General features: G+C 37.6%; 1 protein-coding gene across 14 annotated transcripts in view; it reads left to right on the top strand.

Annotated features, from left to right (window-relative positions):
* Lrrc7 (leucine rich repeat containing 7) overlaps window positions 1-21,641 on the top strand; it is a 501,827-nt gene that overhangs the window by 314,454 nt on the left and 165,732 nt on the right. Inside the window, exon 8 of one of the 14 annotated variants that reach the window (XM_063281192.1) lies at window positions 6,811-6,926. The exons of 12 other annotated variants lie outside the window; for them this stretch is intronic. In XM_063281192.1, coding sequence (XP_063137262.1) covers window positions 6,811-6,817 — 7 coding nt within the window. In that variant the 3' untranslated portion in view covers window positions 6,818-6,926. Of the gene's footprint in view, window positions 1-6,810; window positions 6,927-21,641 lie in introns of those variants that run through there. One more of the 14 variants, XM_063281191.1, reaches the window with a different exon arrangement.

Genomic DNA, 21,641 nt, shown 5'->3' with positions numbered 1-21,641 from the left:
AAAATTGGCTCAGTCAACATTTAAGAGTCAAACAGAGAAAAAGCCACGAGTGAAATTATACTGTTACATGAAGAGAGAATCAGCAGCTCAGTGGAAAGAGATTAATCAGTGTTGAAAATACACACCTTCCAATGTGAAAGCCTGAGGTGTTGGCTGGAGAAGGAGTTGTAATGATTTGTGGATACTGACACCTCATGGTGACACAGGTAAAGGATGGCATGGAGTATGCTGTGACTTTAGCATCACAGGAGACTGAAGAAAACACAATAACCTTTCCATACACTGAGCATACTGCAGCCCAGAGATGTCACATGCCTTGCCTAAGGTTGGCCCAAGAACAGATGTGGGAGCCAGCCTAGAATTTCCTCTACATCTCCAAAAACTATTAGGCCAATTAAACCAAATCAATGGGTACAGACTCTGTAGGTTGAAAAGAGAGTGGTTTGTGAACTGAAACAGTTTGTATATGTGCCATACACTGACAACCTCACTGCTCAAAGGCTAGGGTAGGTGGATGTGTTTGAGGCCAGCCTGAGTGATACGGTGAGATCAAAGATAGCATAGCTACTTACCAAAACTTTGTCCCCAAAACACAACAAGCAAAAAGACCAAGAAGGGGTTGGGGATTTAGCTCAGTGGTAGAGCGCTTGCCTAGCAACCGCAAGGCCCTGGGTTCAGTCCCCAGCTCCGAAAAAAAGAAAAAAAAAAAGACCAAGGAAAAGAATGGTTCCTTTAGAAGACAACCTTTGCCATTACACCTCTCTCTCTCTCTCTCTCTCTCTCTCTCTCTCTCTCTCTCTCTCTCTCTCTCTCTCATTGTATTCACTGCCTGTATACGGTGCATGCTCAATAAAAGAGAGTCAATGAAATAAATGCTCACTGTGACAACTGTCAGGGAGACTTGCAAGTATTCCAATGGGGAACAGTAGGGTGTAGATTGTATATAGCCTCGCAGTGTGGAGCCAGTAGAGTCTGGCACTGAAGAGAAATGCAAAGAGAGCCAGAAGACAATGTCCTTCCTGGAGGTGGTGAGCAGAGACTGGGATGAGGACTGAGCCTACATTAAAGAAAGAATGTTGAACCAAATGAATGTACTTAAGAGACAAGTGTATAAGGAAAGCAGCTCCCTCCTAGACACCCAGTCTAAGTTGTTTGCTTGGAAACGTCAGTAAGACCCTACTCCTGGAATTGTCTTTTCATTGTTTCATGAATGCTAACAAAAGAAAAGGAAAAGGGAAAAAAGGAGCTAAAATAGAATTCCTTCTTGCATTCAATAGGTCCTACATTTACTCTGTCCCTTTCCTTACCATTTAACTCATTTGCCCCTTATTCCAGAGACACTTGCAGACTTTGCATAAACAAGCTCCTAGCTATTTATTTATCTCATTTTGTAATACCTTAACAGATAGATGCAATATTTATAATGTTACTATGTAACTTTTAGAATAAAAGTATTTTAAAACTTAATTTAGCTTCAACTATTCATCCTCAGATTTTTCAAGCTACATTTTTTTAACGTTTCATGCTTTTTGGCTACAGACTATCTGGCAAAGAAGTACATTCTATAATAAAAAGACATAATGACAGTTTAATGATTTTTGTTTATCTCATGTATCTAATGACCTATGGGTTGGGGAAACTTTATGTAATATATGTTAAGAACAAAATGTTGCTTCCCTAAATTGTATTTACATCTACGGCACACATCTTACACATAAGGCTCACATATCATAGAAGTGGGTTAGAAAGATTGTGTCAGAGGAGAAATGAGTTTGCTGAGATATTTCATCTTCCAGAAATGTTAGAGAAGCCTCATCCATGAAATCTCTCCAACATAGCCTCCTAAATAAGACCTGAACAATGGGGGCACCAATGGTCATGCTAACAGGAAAGGGAGAAACCTCATATGCCCTCAGGGTTAGTCAAAGAGCCTCAGGCAACTGGGAAAGACTAAGTGAGCAAAGTGGTCTTCTCTAGGGACTAGTCCCTGGTGAGTTATCCAATACCAAGCTGTTAGCCCTGAAATCATATACATAACAAAGAGCATTATATAAACTGAGCATGTAGTGTTTATATACTTAGGAATGTGTGTGTGGGGGTGTTTAAAATAACAATAAAAAGAGGCCATAAATTTGAGGGAGAACCAAGATGGCAAGGATACAGGGGAAGGGTTGGAAGGAAGAAATGGGTTGGGGATTATATGATTGTATCTTAATTTTAAAACTTATTTTTAAATGTTTTTAAAAAAACAAAGTTATCTATTTGGGTTTTTAAAAATGATGGGTACTTGTGCCCCAGCCTCAAGGTCAGAAATAAATAGAAATTTTATAATTCTTTAAAGTTTATTGTGTGAGGAGCAATGTGTGCTTTGAGCTTTAGTGAAGTTTCTTTTATGAATGTAGGTGCCCTTGCATTTGGAGCATAGATATCCAGGATTGAGAGTTAATCTTGGAGGATTTTTTTCTTTGATTGATATGAAGTGTCCTTCCTTATCTTTTTTGATAACTTTTGGCTGCAAGTCAACTTTGTTGGACATTAGAATGGCTTCTCCAGCGTGTTTCTTGGAACCATTTGCTTGGAAAATTGTTTTCCAGCCTTTTACTCGAAGTACTACTGTCTTTGTCACTGAGGTTTTTCCTGTGAGCAGCAAAATGCTGGGTCCTCTTTACATATCCAGTATGTTAATCTATGTCATTTTATTGGGGAATTGAGTCCATTGATATTAAGAGATATTAAGGAATAGTGATTGTTGTTTCCTGTTATTTTTGTTGTTAGAGGTGGAATTATGTTTGTGTGTCTCTCTTTTGGTTTCATTGCAAGGAGATTATATTCTTGCTTTCTGTATGGCATAGTTTCTCTCCTTGTGTTAGAGTTTTCCATCTATTATCTTTTGTAGTGCTGGATTTGGAGAAAGATATTGTGTAAATTTGGTTTTGTCATGGAATAGCTTGGTTTCTCCATCTATGCTAATTGAGAGTTTTCTGGATATAGTAGCCTGGGATGGCATTTGTGTTCTCTTAAACATCTACCCAGGATTTTCTGGCTTTCATAGTCTCTGGTGAGGAGTCTAGTATAATTCTGATAGGTTTGTCTTTATATGTTATTTGACTTTTTTCCTTACTGCTTTTAATATTCTTTCTTTGTTTTGTGCATTTGGTGTGCTGACTATTATGCGACAGGGGGAATTTCTTTCCTTGTACAATGCATTTGGTGTTCTGTAGGCTTCTTGTATGTTTATGGACATCTCTTTTTTCAGGTTAGGGAAGTTTTCTTCTATTATTTTGTTGAAGATATTTACTGGCCCTTTAAGTTAGGAACATTTCCTTTCTTCTATACCTATTATCCTTAGGTATCCTTATCCTCTCATTGAGTCCTGTATTTCCTGGATGTTTTGGGTTAGGACCTTTCTGAGTTTTGCATTTTCTTTGATGGTTGTGTCAATGTTTTCTATGATATCTTCTGCCCCTGAGATTCCCTCTTCTGTGTCTTGTATTCTGTTAGTGATGCTGCGTCTATGACTCGTGATCTCTTTCCTAGGTTTTCTATCTCCAGGGATGTCTCCTTTTGTGATTTCTTTATTGTTTCTATTTCCATTTTTAGATTCTGGATGGTTTTATTCAATTCCTTTACCTGTTCGGTTGCATTTTCCTGTAATTCTTTAAGGGATTTTTGTGTTTCCTCTTTAAGGGGTTCTACTTGTTTACCTGTCTTGTCCTGTATTTCTTTAAGGGAGTTTTTTATGTCCTTCTTAATGTCCTCTATCATCATCACAAGATGGATTTTAAGTCCAAATCTTGCTTTTCTGGTGTGTTTGGATATCCAGTATTTGCTTTGGTGGGAGAACTGGGCTCTGATGATGCCAAGTAGTCTTGGTTTCTGTTGCTTAGGTTCCTGTGCTTACCTCTCACCATCTGGTTGTCTCTGGTGTTAGCTGGTCTTGCTGTCTCTGACAGCGGCTTGACCCTCCTGTAAGCCTGTGTGTCAGCACTCCTGGAGACTGGCTTTCCCCCAGCGGGATCTGGGTACAGAGAGCTGTGTCACAGGATCAGCACCCAGCACAGGTGGAAACCCAAAGGATCCTGTGTCCAGAAGGCATCAGGCAGGTTCCTCTTGGGCCAGGAATGTGGACAGAAGTGGTGATCTCCCCTGTGCCCTCAGGATTATCCACACTTCTGAGAATCCCGCTCTCTCCCAAGAGAATCTAGGTGCAGAGAGCTGTGGGACCTGGTCAGCTCTGGGGACAGAAGGAAAGACATGACTTTTTTTAACTGTAACTAGCAGGTTGCCTACTTCCAAATCATCTGAAGGAAATTCAAAAGGACATGGGTGTCCTTAACTTAAGCTTGGCTTGAACTTCCTAGTCTGATGCACTTATGACATAAAATTCAATCATTGAGCAGTACATTTTTATAATTAAGAATTATATATAGTATAAACAATATTATATAAACATCTGCTAAAGAGATAGACTCTGTGAATTTGAGAGACAGAAAGCTAAGTACATGGGAATTGTTGGAGAGAAAGAAAAGAAAGGGAAGACATGATGGAATTATATTTTAACTTTAAAAGAATTTTTAAATACAATCATATATTTCAAATCTAGGGGGTTGGGGATTTAGCTCAGTGGTAGAGCGCTTGCCTAGGAAGCGCAAGGCCCTGGGTTCGGTCCCCAGCTCCGGAAAAAAAAGAACCAAAAAAAAAATTCAAATCTAGGAATACATCATTTTTCTATAACATTGTGCACTTGGTCTTTTGTCCTTTATGACAAAAAAAATGTGAATCAATAGGCACACATTTTCATATCAATCTGAAAATAAACATTTCTTTTAAATGATGGTTTATTATGCCTAGAAACAAAGAAATAAAAACAAATTTATAACAAAATATGAATACAAAATATACACGCAGTGGATGTGTATTGCCTGCCTAACACAAGAGTAAGGAATGTATTGCTTCAGCATGTAACCCTATTGCACTTTAACTTCAAGCCATTCACCAAGTTCTTCTAATGTAATGGATAATCATATAGATTTGTACGTTCTTCTTGCCTTCTAATGTGAAAATACTTAAAGATTAATGTGCACTAATTTTAGTTCTTTGAAAAAACACTATAAGGAAACGTTACATTTTATTTTTAATTGAAATTTCAAAAGTTTTTTTACTATGAAGAGAAACTTCTGATGAACCTTTGGTATTTGCTCATTATTTAATATTTTTTGTAGCAACAACGGCATTTATCTGAGTGATTATAATCTGCATTGGGCTTTGCTGCTTGAGCATATCTACTTTTTAAACTATTTGCTTTAATAAAAGTGTAACGCTTAATACAGTTAAAATATAGTACATCAAAGATTGTGGGAAAAAAACAATTTTATCAGTCATTAATTGAAATCTGAGATTGATGGCCTTCCTGGAAGTAAAGTGTAAAGGAAATCAGGAAATGGTTTGGTTGCCTGACTCAGAATGGCTTCTATGACAAATTCTGCTCATTGAGCATCTGTCATAATTTGTGCTCGTCTGTCACTCTGCCATGCATGAAATGTAATGGATCCAGTACAAGTGCCTGTGTAAAAATGCCAGATTTTGAAAATGATTTCTTTACTTAACAGCCATGATATACTGTGGCTTCCAGAGATAGTAAATGTTCTTGTAAATGATTTTGTTTTAATATATTTGCAATCTTTCATTCGAGTCTAAACCTTTTTTCAGAACACAAGGTGTATTCATATTTTATTAAAACATGAAGCCATCAAAATTAGTGAAATATTTATTTAAAAAGAAAAAGATTTGCTTGTTTCAAACCCAATATAATTTTCTAATCAGAAATTTGGTTTTTTTAGACATTGGATCTTAGTGTATGCCCAGGCTGTCCTCAAATTTACCATTCTTCTGCCTCAGACTTACAAGTGTGAGGATTATAGGCATGTGCTACCAGGCGCATCAGTCAAAAAGTTCTCTTAATGTAGTGAAATACATCATTCTACAAAGGCATGCATATAGAGAGAGATTGGATGGGTGGATGGATGGATGGATGGATACATGGATGGATAGATAAGTGAATTAGATTAGATAGATAGATATGGATAGATAGATAGATAGATAGATAGATAGATAGATAGATAGATAGATAGATAGATATGGATAGATGGATAGATAGATGGATAAAAGATAAATTGATGGAAGGACATATGGATGGATAGACAGACAGACCGATAGAATGATGGATAAAAGATAGATTGATAGATGTATGGATGTATGGATGGATGGAAGGATAGACGGATAGATGGACAGGCAGACAGAAGACAGGCATCTTTGGTTTTTCTTACACAAAAGCTTTTTCTTTAAAAAGCATGTTAAGATTAAAGAGATGTATTCTGCATGGATGGGGATGTATGAAGATAATGACTCTGGCCTGGTGTGAACAGCATCCATCACCATTTCTTGTATTACAGAACATCTTGTTTATATGAGCACAGGTAGTCGCAGAAATTTTCAACACAAAATTTATTCCGGACAATGGTGTATTACACTGGTTATCCAGTGACATCTGGTATTCTCTTTAAGTGCAGGAAGCTTGTATAAGTTATACATCCAGACACTCCCTTAAGTTTCATTACTGATATTTTCCCTAATCCTAGACTTGTTCTTCCACCCAATATCTTCCTCAAGTTCTATTTGAATGCAACCCCTTTAAAACGAGTTGGCATTTTTGCCTCCCTGTCATATTTGACCGACTGGTAGTTACTGTAGTCGCCTTCTGCCTCAGGAGTTCCATCTTTTGGGCATTGAAATTGATTTTTCTCATCTTAGCATCTGAAGATCCCGAGTGTTCCCCTTGCCCAGTCGCCTGAGACTGTACAGTGGCACCTACAGATGAGGAGGAGGCGGCAGCAGCAGGAGCTTCGGCACCACTAGACTTTGGAGAGGTAGTTCTCCCAAACCCTATTATGAAACCAAACATTTGTGGTATGCTACCTGCCAGTAGGGGCAGCCTTCTTACTGCCTCTCTCTACACAATGTTTGGTCTTTGTTAAAATTTAATGGTGATATTCCAAGAGACCTATTTTTTCTCCAAGTGTATTCTATTGCCATCACGTGCAGTAAATATGAAATTTTATCAGTTGCAGGAACCCTCAAACCCTAACCTTCCTCAACTTTATTTTCTGTGTGTTGTACAACACTGCTGTTGAATATGGTTTGGTTATTTTTAAATAGATTAAGCTATTATTTGAGAGCTGTCTAATCCATCAAATTCTTCAGAGACTGAATGTGCCCAGTTTTCCTGCCTGATGTTCCATTGTGAGCTTGTTTTGCACAGTGACAGATTCCCAAGTGGGAACAAAACTATAATTCCTATTTCTTACATACAATTAGAAATAGGACATATTTGTTACTGAAGCTTTGAGAACCATGCTGTCTATCAAACAAGGACCTTCATGATGCATCTTTCAGGTCATTCCTTTGGGGAAGAAAGTAAAAGGCAGAAGTTATAGCCATTTTATTGAGGATGTTGCTTGGCCAAACACCATTGGAAGGATCTTTCTATTACAAATGGAATGTGCTGAATTTAAAAGCTTGTCTGCTATTGGTTCTATTTCATTTTACTGTCTAGGACATAACAAAATCTGACACTTTATTAAAAACCTATGCTATAGAACCAAAATGAATCTTTCTGAATGTTCTGGGCTTGTCTTGTGCATTCTGCTATGGCAAATACATAAAATATGAAAGTGCACTAGAATGCAAGGCCATTTGTATAAACCTCACATGCACACAGAAGTGGGTTTTGATCCCTTTGTTAAAATTATGTATGGCTTTGTTTGTCTATGAATACTTATGAGTGTGTTTGTAAAGTTTCTCAATGTGTACAGCATTATTTCCAGCAGGGTATGCTGTCTGCTGACTTCTGTCATTTTCACATAATTGTACATATGTCTCAGAAACAATGTTCTGAAAATCATGTGCTATTCTAAGAAGTCAAGCCATCATTCCTTCTCGCTTCCTTAATATAAATTGTAAAATCTCGGTGTGATTATATAATGTGTTCTTATGAATTTTCAATGCTCTTCAAATATCACCAGCATTCAGCTTCCTAAAATTTATTTTAAAAATAATGTGGAGCACTTGCCATGAAAATGCTTTAAAAAAAGAAACATCACTCTTCTGTTTCCATGATGTCCCAAGAAAGTCACTGCATTTCCTTCCCACTGTCAAAGCTTAAAACTCTAATAATGCTGCAACCTCCTTGAAAGCTGTGCCCAGATGATGGGGAAATTACTTTGTGGACACGTCCTTACTGCAGTAAACCAGGCTGCCCTCTGATTTCATGGGAACGCGTAACCACTGAAAGATTATAGAGCAGAAATCAGTGACTGAGCTAACTATTATCCGAGCAAAGAATGACCTGGAGGAGAGACAGATGGAACTAGGGCTCCAGAGCATGTCACAATATAGTCTCTGGCCTGTGTTTGCCCTGACCTGTGTATGTCACTGTGAGCACCTCAGCAGATATCAGTAATTCTAAATCCATCTGTTTAATCTTTTATCATACATGTTACTGGAACAAGACAGTAAATGTGCATATCTTATAAAATACATTTTAATGGTAATATTTGGTTTTTAAAACTAGATAAAATAGCAAGAGAACGAACTATATTAATAATATACATTTACTGTCATTGAAACAACTTTTAGTGAATCATACTTTTGAAATATATTTTATTATCAAAAATTTATACATGTATACCATCAAATATGATCATACTTAGCCCCTTTTTCTCTCTTCCAGCTCCGTGAATTCTTTTCTTATTGTTTTTGATAACCCACTAAGTTACTTGCTCTGCTAACACAAACATGGTGTCAGGCCATCCCCCAGCCTTCACTTCACTAACACTGTGGAAGCTAGCCAGCAGGGAGTTTACTTCGAGGTTAATTTAAGAGTGATTTATTTCTCTATCCTGTAGAAAAACTGTGGCATTCTTATCATGAAGAGTCTTATCATGAAGTTGTGATGGAGGACCAAAGTCAATGGCCCTAGCCTATATTATTTTGGGGACCTTAAGTGTCTCTATGACCAGTAACTCATATAGAGATATCCCATGCCTTGCGGTTTGATTTTCAATTAATAATCCATGTCTCCTGGAGGGAACATTGATCCCAGCCATACAGAGTAAGTCCATTCGAATTTGTTGTTGTTGTTGCTTTTGTCATTGTCATTGTAATCTGAAGTTACCTTACTAACTAGCAGAATTCCATAAAGCTTTTTCATATATCCATATATCATATATAACCCAGCAGTAACGATGTCCTCCTCTTTCCTTCCACTCTCTACCCCACCCCTGCTTCATCCTTCAACTCTCAGCCTCCCTCTCCCTGCCATTTGTTTGTTTCAGTTGCATTCTTTTTAAGCTCATTTGTGAGCTAGCAGGCTTCTATGTGGCTCTTTATTCCCCCCTCTTTTATGTTGTCCCTCTCCTTCATGCTTAATCAGGGAAGGGTGTGGGACTGTGGGAGATTTAAATTTTCAACAGTAATTTTTTGTTAAAAAGAAAATGTAAAGAAGCTACGACTGTGACTTGTTTTACTTTCTAACATTCCTGTATCTGGCAATAGCTATCAGAATTAATTGGATAAGACTGGCATTGTGTTTATTGACATAAGAAAATAAGTTCTTGACATCATGAAACATACTATAATCCCAGCACTTTGGAGGCATGGGCAGGAGGATTGCCGCAAGTTTAAGCCAACCTGGGCCGCATAATGAGTTCCACGCAAGCCAGGGCTACATAGCAAAACCTGCTCAGAGGGTGGGGGTAAAAATATAATAGCTGGATGCACAGAAAAAAAGCTAGAACAACCTGAGGATATAGAAACTGCAGAGTAGCTTTAAGTCTAGGTACGGTAAGTTGGGCTACCAACCCAAAATTCCTTTTTGATATGATGTAACATATAAACACACCAGAAATTTAAGCTTCCTTTTAAAAATGCAGTACATTCTTTAAGAATTCCATACATTGTGTTTTCATATTCATCTCAATTCCCCACTTTCTCCCAGCTCCTTCTCCCCCATGCACCTAACTTTCCAACTCTCTCTCTCTGTCTCTCTCTCTCTCTCTGTCTCTCTGTCTCTGTCTCTCTGTCTCTCTCTGTCTCTCTCTGTGTCTCTGTCTCTCTCTCTCTGTCTCTCTCTCTCTGTCTCTCTCTCTCTCTCTCTCTCTCTCTCTCTCTCTCTCTCTCTCTCTCTTTCTCTCTCTCAGTTTGTGTTGACCTGACCATTCCTGGATGAAAGTCTTACCCTGAAGTCTAGTCAATAAACCAAATATCACACCATTAAAAAAAAAGAAAAAAAAAAGATTACCTCCAGCAGCTACAAAATGGAATGACTACTCAGCTAGAGGTGGTAATTCATACCTACTCACCTTCTTTGTGCTGGGATCTTGTCTGGCTTGAGTGCATACAGGTCTTATTCATGTTTTCACTGCCATTGTGAGCTCATGTATGCTTCTACATTATTCTGTCTAGAAAATACTGTTTCCTTGAGGTCACCCACCACCTCTGGCCCTTACAATCTTTCAACCTGTCTTCCACACAGATACCTGATCCTTGAGGCAAGGACTACAATATAGATGTCCTACCCTAAAACTGGATGAGCAGAGAAGGAATAAGATGCCTAACTAGGGAGAACTACCAAGGGACTCACTTTATACTGTATGGCAACAGCGCAGCCACAGTGAAAAAGTTTTAGTCAGAAGAAAGTAAGCCACAGCCGTTACTGATGGGATGCTAAGAAATACATACCGTTCCATTTTAATTGCTTTAAAATCACTTCATTGAAGTTTGAAGCTACTTTCATTAAAAAGTAGTCTTAATATCATTTATGCAATGAATATAAAATATGTTCATTTTAACTGTAAAAGTCAATATTGTTCAAGTGTGTAATTATCGCCAGAATCCAATTTTTTCAGTCAATACCAACTCCTATCCTCTCTCTAATCCCAGCCCCAGAAAATCTCCTGTCTGTTTTCTGACTCTATTAATTTGCCTGCACAGTACATTTCACATAATTAAATTATGTACAGTCTTTGGTATTTGTCATCTTATATTTTTAATATTTGTAAGGTTCCACCCAGGTTGTTAATAGACAGAATAAAAACATTTCATGCCAAACTATAGACAATGAAGAAAGAAGACACATGATAATGATTTCCCTGAGCCTGCTGACAGTGAAAGTCTTAAGACTAAGGCGTCAAGAACAAGAATCTAGCAAAGAGCTAGGCTGGAGGAAAGGAATTGCCCTCTGGACTGCATGAAAAAGCTGGAACTGAATGTCCATGTAATTGGGAACACACATAACAGGACTTCACCCAACACAAGGAGATGCTAGAGGATGGAAGATGGGTGGACCTTATGGCTGGTATGGAAACTAGCGTTCTTAACACAGAAAATTGAGAATTCCTGTGAGAATGGGCTGTACAATTATAAAGTATCAGTGAGGGCCAGGGGTCAAATAATTAGAATCTTTTCAATCACAACAAATAACTGTTTAGGGAAATTAAACATCCTTTCCAACAATTTTATTGTAATGCATATGGTGCGCAGAGAATGTGGTATACTGGGAGAGAAGTTGCTCTAAGGAGGCCAACAGAGACTGAGCACTATGGAACCAAAGACAGAGAAAAGGAAGTAGAATGGAGAGACAAATTTGGAAGTAAATTTAAGGGATATTCAATGACACGTGCTTTATTATCAGCGTATGCAGTAGTAAAGTTGATGTACTCAAATGTATTCCAGATCTTCTCTTAATTGGGAGCTTCACTCTGTGGCCCTGGGATTTAAGAATTATTTTCTAAATACAATATGGAGGCATATTCTAATGTAGCCAAAGACAAGTCACAAGGTCAAAAATTAGGACCTCGCTGAGTAAATGATTAGAAACCAGCTTATCTGGGAGCATATATGAGCTATACAAATACTTGGCTGCACGTGGCATGCACTTATGCTTCCTCCTCCCTGACAGCCCTCTTGTTTCCCTTAGCCCTACATATGAGGAGAAAATATGAGATACTAGTCCTTGTGAATGTGCCTAACTTGACTGTGCATGATAATCTCCAGTCCGATCCACTTGTGTGCAAACAATTTCGTTCTTATTATGGCTGAATTAAAAACCTACTGTATATATACACTATATTTTCTTTATTTGGTCAACTATTGATGAGAACCAAGTGCCACAGCAAGCCTGGGTATGCGGGTGTTTCTGCAGTAAGATGACTTCCTTTCCTTTGCATTCATGCCCGTAAGTGTTACAGCTCCATCATAAGGCAGTTCCAGTCTAAAATTTTTAAAAACCTTCATGGTGATTTCCACAGTGGTTAAAATAAGGTACATTCCCATCAATGATGTATTGAAGGTTCCCCTTTCCCTACATCCTCACCAGAATTTGTTTTCATTAGGCTTCTTAATTTTTTTATGATGACCATCTGACTTGAGTGAGATGGAATGCCAATACAGTTTTGATCTACATTTCCCTGACGACTAGAGATATTGACACTTTTCTCTATGTTTATTGAGAATTTGTATTTCATTTACAAAGTATCTACTTGAGACATTTGCTCTTTTGTGAATACAAAGAACCCGAAAATGTTAAATGCCAAAGCACCAACTGTTATGTGCTTCGTCTTGAACATAAATGGTTTTCCTTTATTGTTTTGGCCAAGATCCAACCTAAATATCAGTGCTGGGTGAGAACCTCCTTGCTCTCCAACCCCAGTCTCTCTGTCATAAAAGCATATGAGACATTAGGCATGAAATACTAGAGTGATATTCTGTTATGGATCGTTCCAGGGTCTGCGTCGTGGGCGTTTTAGAAGCAAGACAGCCTTTTGAAGCATTGCATCCCCAGTGATAGGTAAACTGATGTGTCTAAAGTTGTTTCGGTGAATGAATAGAGGACCTGTGACAATTAGAGAAAATAGAATTTCCTGCTGATTGTTCAAGAGTATTGTATATAATAAAAACAATAAAGCTAAAATATCTAAGGGCATTTTATGTGTCTATTTACAAAACTGTGAAACTATACCCAGAATTATTCTCAAGGGCCTAGTACATTTGAGATGTCAATTTCAATCATTTTATGATAGGCTAAATATCTCCTTTCTTGAATGTGTGAGAGAAATTATTTTGCATTTTTTATCTTGGACTATCAGTATGTTAGTATAATGAAGTATCATGGAGATGGGACTAGAGCTCCAACATAAAATTCACTTAACCTCACATGCACCTTTTATACAGAGCCTAAATAATTTTACAATATTGGTAGTAAGCCTGAGATTTGAGTGTGGCCTGTCACATGAGATCAGGTATGGAAATTTCCACTTATTACATTATATAAGGGCTCAAAAAGTTTTGGATTTGGGACTATGCTGGATCTCAGACTATTGGAATAGGATAAGCTGTGGAACAGTGTTGAAACAAAAATGGTTGGCATTCAGCAACCAGCAAAGGTGTAAACACTAGCTCCCTTTTAGTTGAATTACCATCATGGCAAAAGCTCAGATGTGCAAAACAAAATAAAACAGATGGTGTTACATACAACTAAAAGAAAATCAGCACCTCAGAGAGAGACATCTGCATTTCTGACTTCACTGCAGCAAAGCTGTAAAATAACATGTTTTAGTTAACTGATGGGTAAGTAAATAAATACATGTGCATATGAGTATGTGTGTATGTTTGTGAGTGTGTGTGTACATGCACATGCACATATGCCTGTGGTGTGTGTTCATGTAGGCCTATGCACATGAGTACAAGATATATGTGAATTCCAAAGATCGGTGTCAGGTGTCTTCTTCCTCAATCACTAACCATCTCATATTTTGAAACAAGTTTTCTCACTGTGTCTAGAGTTCAGGTTTCAACTAGGTCAGCTGTCCAGTAACCAGAATCCAACTGTTCCCAACCTCCTCACTAGCCCTAGGGCTGCAGACACTCACCGCTGTGCCAGGATTTTTACATGGGGGTCTGGACTCGGGTCATCAAGCTTTTGCATCAGGCATATTGCCAACCAAGTCATCTCCCCAGCCTCTTGAGGAAATGTCTCCACTTACATTTGAACCCAGAATTTCTCCATTGTAAAATATAAGCATTCCTAGCAGTTCTCTCAGCACGTTCTTGGTTTTACGGAAGAGGCATTCTAGACCAGGGACCATCTTTTACAAAAATAGAGATGAACAGGAAGCTGGTAAACTATTTTTAAAAATCTGGAAAGTTCTTTCGTTGGGGCCTCATTGTCCAATGAAGGACACATTCATTCCAGACTTCATGCAGTGCAATTACTAGGTCAGAAAGAAATTTTTTAAAGCCTCATTAAGGTGAATTGGCATAAGATAATGCGCGTTTGATTTTACCTAATTTGGTGGGAGAATTTTGACTGTAGTAATTAATAGAATTGCTAATATTTGAATTTGAAACTATTTACATAGATTAACTCATCTAGTCCTCTCAGTAGCATAGTTGCTCTGAAGCAAAATCTGCTATGTCCTACTTTGTAAATGAGGGAAAGGATACACTGAAAAACATCTTGCCCAAGGTCACAGGGCTAGCCAGATGAAAAAGAAAGGATTACATCCAACCGCCCAGCTCTTAGCTACCATTATGTTGATGACCACCAAAATAATGTTCTAAAAGTCTAAGGATTTGTGTATTTTCAGAGGTTTGACTGTGTATTGATCTCAGAAAGTTCTTAGCAGTATTTGTCAGGGGAATTAGCAGGCCTCCTTCTTATTGAAAACAGTTTTGTTGAAGAATAAGTGACATACATTGCACAAACTTAAAATGTATAAATTCACAGCAATCAATATAGCAAAATAACTGTAAAAATCCAACAACAGATAAGGAAGGCAGAGCATACACACCCAGTAATTCCGTTATTTGAGGAAAAATCTGCCACCTACAACCTACAAGTATACAGGAGGCGGGCTGCTGAACTGTCAGTCAAGACAAATTCTGTATGATTCTTTGTATATGGAAATAAAGGGAGACACTGATGTAAACTAGATTTCCAGCTATCTGGGATGGGGCAGGGGAATTCCTGTTGTAGAGTGCCTGCTCCAGGAGATGAAGAGATGTGTTCTATAGCACAAAGCCCAAGTAATCACCAAAGCATTATACTTTGAAACGTATTGATAGAAAAAAATTAGTGTTTGATATTCTTACAAAATGAATTCATTAAAAAGTGAAATACAAACAAAATTAATAAAGGAAGCTTTAGAGGTGATGGATATTCTCTTATCTAGATTATAGAGATATCATCAGTATAAGCCTAATTACAGACTGAAAATATAAGATGCCGTTGTTACATGCTGTTTGTAGGCACTAGTTAATTCTATATAAAACTAGGGAAAGGGTGTGTAGTTTTCTAAGTTTTGGAATACAAGCTCAGAGTGAAGGCCTAACACCAATCAACAAAATGTACATACAAATCCATTCTCAGTGTGTCCTTTTGGGCATCTCATCCTGTGCCCCACCCAAATACATCTCAGTTTTGGGTCACCAGAAATTAGTTCAAATCATCTGAAATTTTTAAGAAAATCATTGTGAATATGTTCACTTTTATGCCTGGCTTTATTCACTAAACAAGTATTATGAAGAGATGCTATAATGTCATTTTTGTCACTTGAGTACTATTCCATTGTACAGATATAGTAGAGTCATTTATGTTTTCACATCCTAGTGGATATTTTGATTGCTTCCTTCCAGATCTGGATTATCACAAATAGGCTTCTATGAAAATTTATGTAAGGACTCTGTTGAAGGTCGAACAAAAGAAGCTAGGCACAATGAATATGTTTTTCATTTACAAATGCGATAATATAAACTAATCTGTGCTATAAGAAATGGTAAGAGTCACTTTTCCTTCAGGAAGGTTGACGGTGTCCAGGAACAGCCGTAGGTTACTTTTTAGTCTAGCAATATTGTGAGGTCCGTGTGTGAGAATCCAATGAGCATTTCATTTCTTATCTGTAACCTTTTATAATGGTTTTACACCTATTAAAAGTTAAAGACAGATTAATAAGTGGCATTTTGGTCCATCTGGAGTTTTTTTTTCCTGCATGTGGTCTGACTGGAGCATCTGTCCATGGTCTTCCACTACTCAGCTCTTCAGTCCCATGCATTCACCTACATGTCCCTTTATTTTTCCTGTTGCTTGTTTTATGTGTTCCTTCTAAAACAAGGTGGTGTTGAGCTTTTCACTTCCCTGCCTGCTTTTGGTGCTTGGTATGCAGTGGCTATCTGTGAGTGATGAAGGAGTGATATGTGACTCTCTTACTACATCTATCGGAAGTTCAACCTCCAAATCTTCTTTAGGTGATTTGTACTATAGGCCTGACTTCTTCACTGTCTGAAATGTGTTGATTGAGTCACATAATACAGACAGTTCTTCTTAACCTGATTCTAGGATCCATTTCTCAAAATAACCATAACATTAGTTAGTATATACCATGAGCCATCTAAGTATTTTATAACTACTAACTCATGTTAGAAGCGTATTTCAACAACACTTCATTTTTCAAACATAGAAACCCTGAATGTTAGGACTACTAAATCCATGATTTATAGAATTTTCAGCCTATGATGGATTTGTTGGAATGGAAAGTCATCTGCCCTCAATGCTGCCACTATAAAGCCAATGCAGACCTTGACAGGAAGTACATAAATGTCTATGTGTCTGTGGTGCTGGGGCATGAAAGAGTCTTCTCTGTAATTCAGGTATTAATGGTGTGGTAGTAAAAGATGAGACATAAGCAGCAATATGGGCCAGAGGCTCTACCCCTTCCCTGACAGGGTTAAGAACTCTGAAGAGGTTTCAGACACTATCTCCTACCCATATCTTTGGGTCTTCTGCCCTGTGAAAACTCAGAGTGCCTTTCCTTCAGAGAATGCAACAAGAGGGTACTGATTAGATGCTGGCACCTTGATACTCGCCTTTCTAGCCTCTGGTACTTAATTGATTACCCAATCCTTGGTCCTGTGTTCTAGAACAGTTGTACTGTGATAACTTCAGGTCATTTTCATATGGCACAGTGTTTTTCTCTGGTTTTTTCCAACTGTTTGAAATGTGAAAAAAATTGAATTTGTAAGTTGTTGTAAAGGTCAGTGAGCCAGTTTCCTCTAAATAATAACCCATATTTTGAATTAGAGTCTGTGGTTTTTACAAATAGTGTAGGACAAGAACCAATGAGTTTTATTGGCTCATCATGTGGAATTAGAAGTAACTATAACAGACGCTCCACACATCTAGGCCCTCCCAGTAGTGTTCAGACCACCTAGGCCATATATTTCAGAGCAGAAGGCAGTGATGGATTTCCATGCCTTGTCATTTTTCCTCATTGATATTAAAGCACATAGATTCCTAAAGGGACATTGTTCATTGCTTGGCCTTATATGAGAGCCTTCACACTAATTGTGCATGCACCAAGATACTTCACACAGAGTGTGCATGTACCAAGAGACTTCAAATTGAGTACACATGCACAAGGAGATTTCATCTTGTGTTATCTATAGTTTTAATCTAGATAAAATAACAATTTTTATAATATGCAATTTTCTTCTAAGAAGCCAAATATATTTCCCCTAGCAATTCCTCATTAGAAAGAGACCAAAGAGACTTCACCCAGCAACTGATGGAAGCACATGCAGAATCCCACAGCCAAACACTAGGTTGAGCTCGAGGAGTCCTGTAGAGGAAGGGGAGGAAGTATTAGAGAAACCAGAGGAGTCAGGAACACCACAAGAACACTAGAACGTGGTCCACAGAATGACCTAACTGGCACCCATGGGAACTCACGGAGATAGAGAGACTTGTGGGATCTGATCTAGGTCCTCTGCACATATGTAATAGCTGACCAGCTTGGTATTCTTACGTGAATCCTAACAGTGCAATCGGGGGACATTCCTGATAATTTTGCCTACTTGTGGAACCATTTTCTTCATTCGGGTTTGCTTCATCCAGCTTTGGTGTGAAGGTATGTGCCTGATCTTATTGTAGCTTGTTATACCATTTGGTTGGTGTCCCTAGGCAGCCTGCTCTTTTCAGAAGTGAGGTGGAAGTTGGACAGGGGAGGTAGGGGGGAGAGATTAGAGTGAGGGGTAGGAAAGGAACTGTGGTCCAGATACAATATATGAGAGAAGAATTTTTTTACAATGATTATTCATTTACATTACCCTTCTTGATTTTTTTAGGCATCTTCCAGGTGTGTGTAAAGGACTCTTTTAATCCCTTAACCTTGGATTTAGATTTGTCAAAGCAGGGCTATATAAGGGGGCCAGCCACTCAGAATGGATGGTGTGCTCTCTCCTCTGGCTATAGATGGTATGTTAGAAGTGTTATGGCCAGTAAAACTTGAAAGTAAGCTGTGGTCAAATTTTCAAGTAGCTTGAGTTCATTGTCCAAGAATTTGAACTTTTACTGAAGTTTTATGTATTTCAAGCCAAAATCTACCAGATCCAGCTACCTCAGGGATTATTCAAGGGAAGATGATACAGATTTTTAATCTTTTATCCTTTTAGGAGCAGAAATCAGAGTCTGGTGATGAAACTATCAAATGCCAGATAGCTGTCAATCAGGAAAGTAAACTAAAACAATGGCAGACCATGAAAGAAACCTATTCTATGTCAGATGTCACAGGGGCAGAATGACCAGGGCTGTGGCATGTATTTGGATGATGATAGAGAAATAGCCTCCAGGCTTCTATTATGTTTGGATATTGGGAAGGAAGCGGTGATATTTATGGAGAGAAGATAGAGAAGAAAGGGAACCAGTTTTTTCTAGTGCAGCTTCATTGAGATAAACAATGTTTTCCTGTGGAAATGGGAATTTCGTATTCTGGTTTCTGTGGTGGTCATTCTCCACTCCTCAGATGTGGCCCTCTTGGGGTGAAGGCTCTGATACCTTAGCCCTGATAGCATGACCTGCTGTGGACTCACAGAGGAATAATTCACTGAAATAGGCTTACTCAGAAAAACATGACTCATGTCTGTCCCTTGAACATGAATGTTAAAAGAAATAAGAACGCCTTTGATCTCCATGTAGCAGAGAACGTTACTGAAAAAATATGCTGCTATTTCTAAAACATACCAGATACTTTAACAGCTAGGAAAATGATGACATTAATGCCTTCTGTTGAACTCTCGCTCAAGCACTATCTCATAGTGCTTGTCGAAGTTCAGCCCTGAAGTACCAGTTCCAAGACATTTCATGATCACTTTATTTCTGAATTTACCAGATCTCCTAGATAAGATCCAGAGCTGAGATTGTACCAAATTTACTATGCTAGGATTGTTATACCATACAAGCTAAATCTTTAAGCCACCATCCTTATTAATAAACAGGTGTTTGCTTTGTTGTTGTTCTTCTTCTTCTTCTTTAATAAGGATTCCATGATGCTGAGAGTTACCTGAATGCTGCAGCTAGATTGTAGTGCCTATCATCTAAGTATGCAAAGGAATGAGCTAAACTAGAGAAAAATTATTTGGTTAAAAATAAAAGCTTAATTTATAGAGGATTTAGTAAGTGGTGTGAAACATCATTATGGAATGAAGGCAAAGAGCTTAAGCAGTGGGCTTGTTTTGTACTCAGTAAAAATTATGATTTGAGGAGTCAGAATTTCTTCCTCTTTGATAATTACCAAATATTGTTCTCTTGAACAAAGTTAATCTTCCCTAAACTAAATTTATCTTCATAATATACTGAGAAACTGTGGTAGATATTATAACTATTTAAAAACAAGATTTACTTTATTCAGGTGTAATTACCCATAAGGAATGTGTAATTAGATATCAGTATCTTTTACATTGTTGAACTGAAGTTAGTTTTCTTATGAAGTACGTTCAGTTTCTTCAGGTCAAGTAGATTTCTTACCCTTTGATATTTTTAGTTTACAGTCAATTATTCTTGATAGCTATCCTGCTGTATTTTATTCCAAAACTGCTAAGTAGTGAATGTTATAATCATATTTTAGTATAATAATCTTCATCCCCTATTATATCCACTGGAAAAATTAAACCTAGTTAGTTAGTTGAAAATTACCCTAGGTGAAATTTATTTTTAGGTTGCCGTTGTAAGCAAAATTAAATACTAAAACAGGTATCACTTCAATTTTGGAATAAAATCTAATTTGACTTCTCTGGATAGTAGATACTATTAACAAGTGTACCCATAATGAAAATTTTAGCATCCAGACAGTAAAATAGAACCTCAGTGAATGCTTTCATGAAAGGACTGAGTAAATCAAAAACAGATGAATCTGAGTCAGAGACATTTTAAAAAGAATCAAATGAGCAAATTTTTCATTTTCTTTGACAATATAATGGAAAAACAATGTATATTTGAAAAACACTAACATCTAAATTTCAAAAATCTATAAAAACAAACAATATAAAGAAACTATATATTTAGAATCACAGACATGGCTACTGAAAAGCAGTTGTATAAAGTACTAGAACTCATGTCAAAACATGAAGAACACTTGATAAAAATGTATTTTAAAATGAGAATCCATAATACTGAAAATTCCAATGTGGGAAAAGAATAAGTGAGCAATCAACCAAAATGCATTCTTAAAAGCTTATAATTAAAGTTAAAAGATGTGTGAATACTTTACATTCTTTCCATCTCTTACTTAGCAAACTTTTTCCCCATGATCCTAAGGGCACGTTTTATACCAAGTTAGTAAGCAATCCACATTGCTTTGAATTTTGTCAAGCTTTCTTCATAGTATTTTAATTTGTATATACTATCAAATAATTTAAATGATAAAATGATAAAATTTTCATTTTCATTGGTTTATTTTGATTAACATTTATTAAAATTTGTCATTGAAAGCAGGATCTTCTTTCTAATGTATGGTATATCTGACCCTGTAGAATGGCTTTGGGTTTCATCCTATCTCCAACACCAGGCACACTCCATAAGATTTCAACTTGATAAGTAGATGCATATGTTAGGAAATATGCTTTCGGCTAAAATAACCCAGTTCTGAATAAAGGCAGACTCTGAAATAGTGAGTAGATTGTTTCTCAAAATGAACTTTCAAAAAAGCATCCTGAATTGGGTCAGGCGTTTGGTTCTTTTCTCCTTACTCCATCTCTGGCTGGCTAGTTTTCTTCCTTTGGGGTCACTACACAGGATTACATAGTTCTGGTGCAACTCCAGGTGCCTGTCACATGTCAATACAGCCTGAACAAAAGGAGAGCAGAGAAGAAAACTTTCATGTTTCCCTCACCCTTAAATCAGGGAGGAAAAAAAAATCACGTCCTGTTCCAGGAGCCAGAACAGAACCGGGAGCTCATTTCCAAGCTGAAAAGCCAGTCTGTTGCACAGAACACATGAAACTCAAGAAGGATGACCAAAATTTGAATGCTTCACTCCTTCTTTAAAAGGAGAACAAGAATACCCTTGGGAGTGAATAGGGAGGCAAAGTTTAGAACAGAGGCAGAAGGAACACCCATTAAGAACCTGCCCCACATGTGGCCCATACATATACAGCCACCCAATTAGATAAGATGGATGAAGCAAAGAAGTGCAGGCTGACAGGAACCGGATGTAGATCTCTCCTGAGAGACACAGCCAGAATACAGCAAACACAGAG

This window comes from Rattus norvegicus, chromosome 2 (genome assembly GCF_036323735.1).
Source record: "Rattus norvegicus strain BN/NHsdMcwi chromosome 2, GRCr8, whole genome shotgun sequence".
Lineage (NCBI taxonomy): Eukaryota > Metazoa > Chordata > Mammalia > Rodentia > Muridae > Rattus > Rattus norvegicus.
The sequence above is the reverse complement of the archived record's forward strand: the minus strand, read 5'-3'. Positions and strand labels throughout refer to the sequence as shown.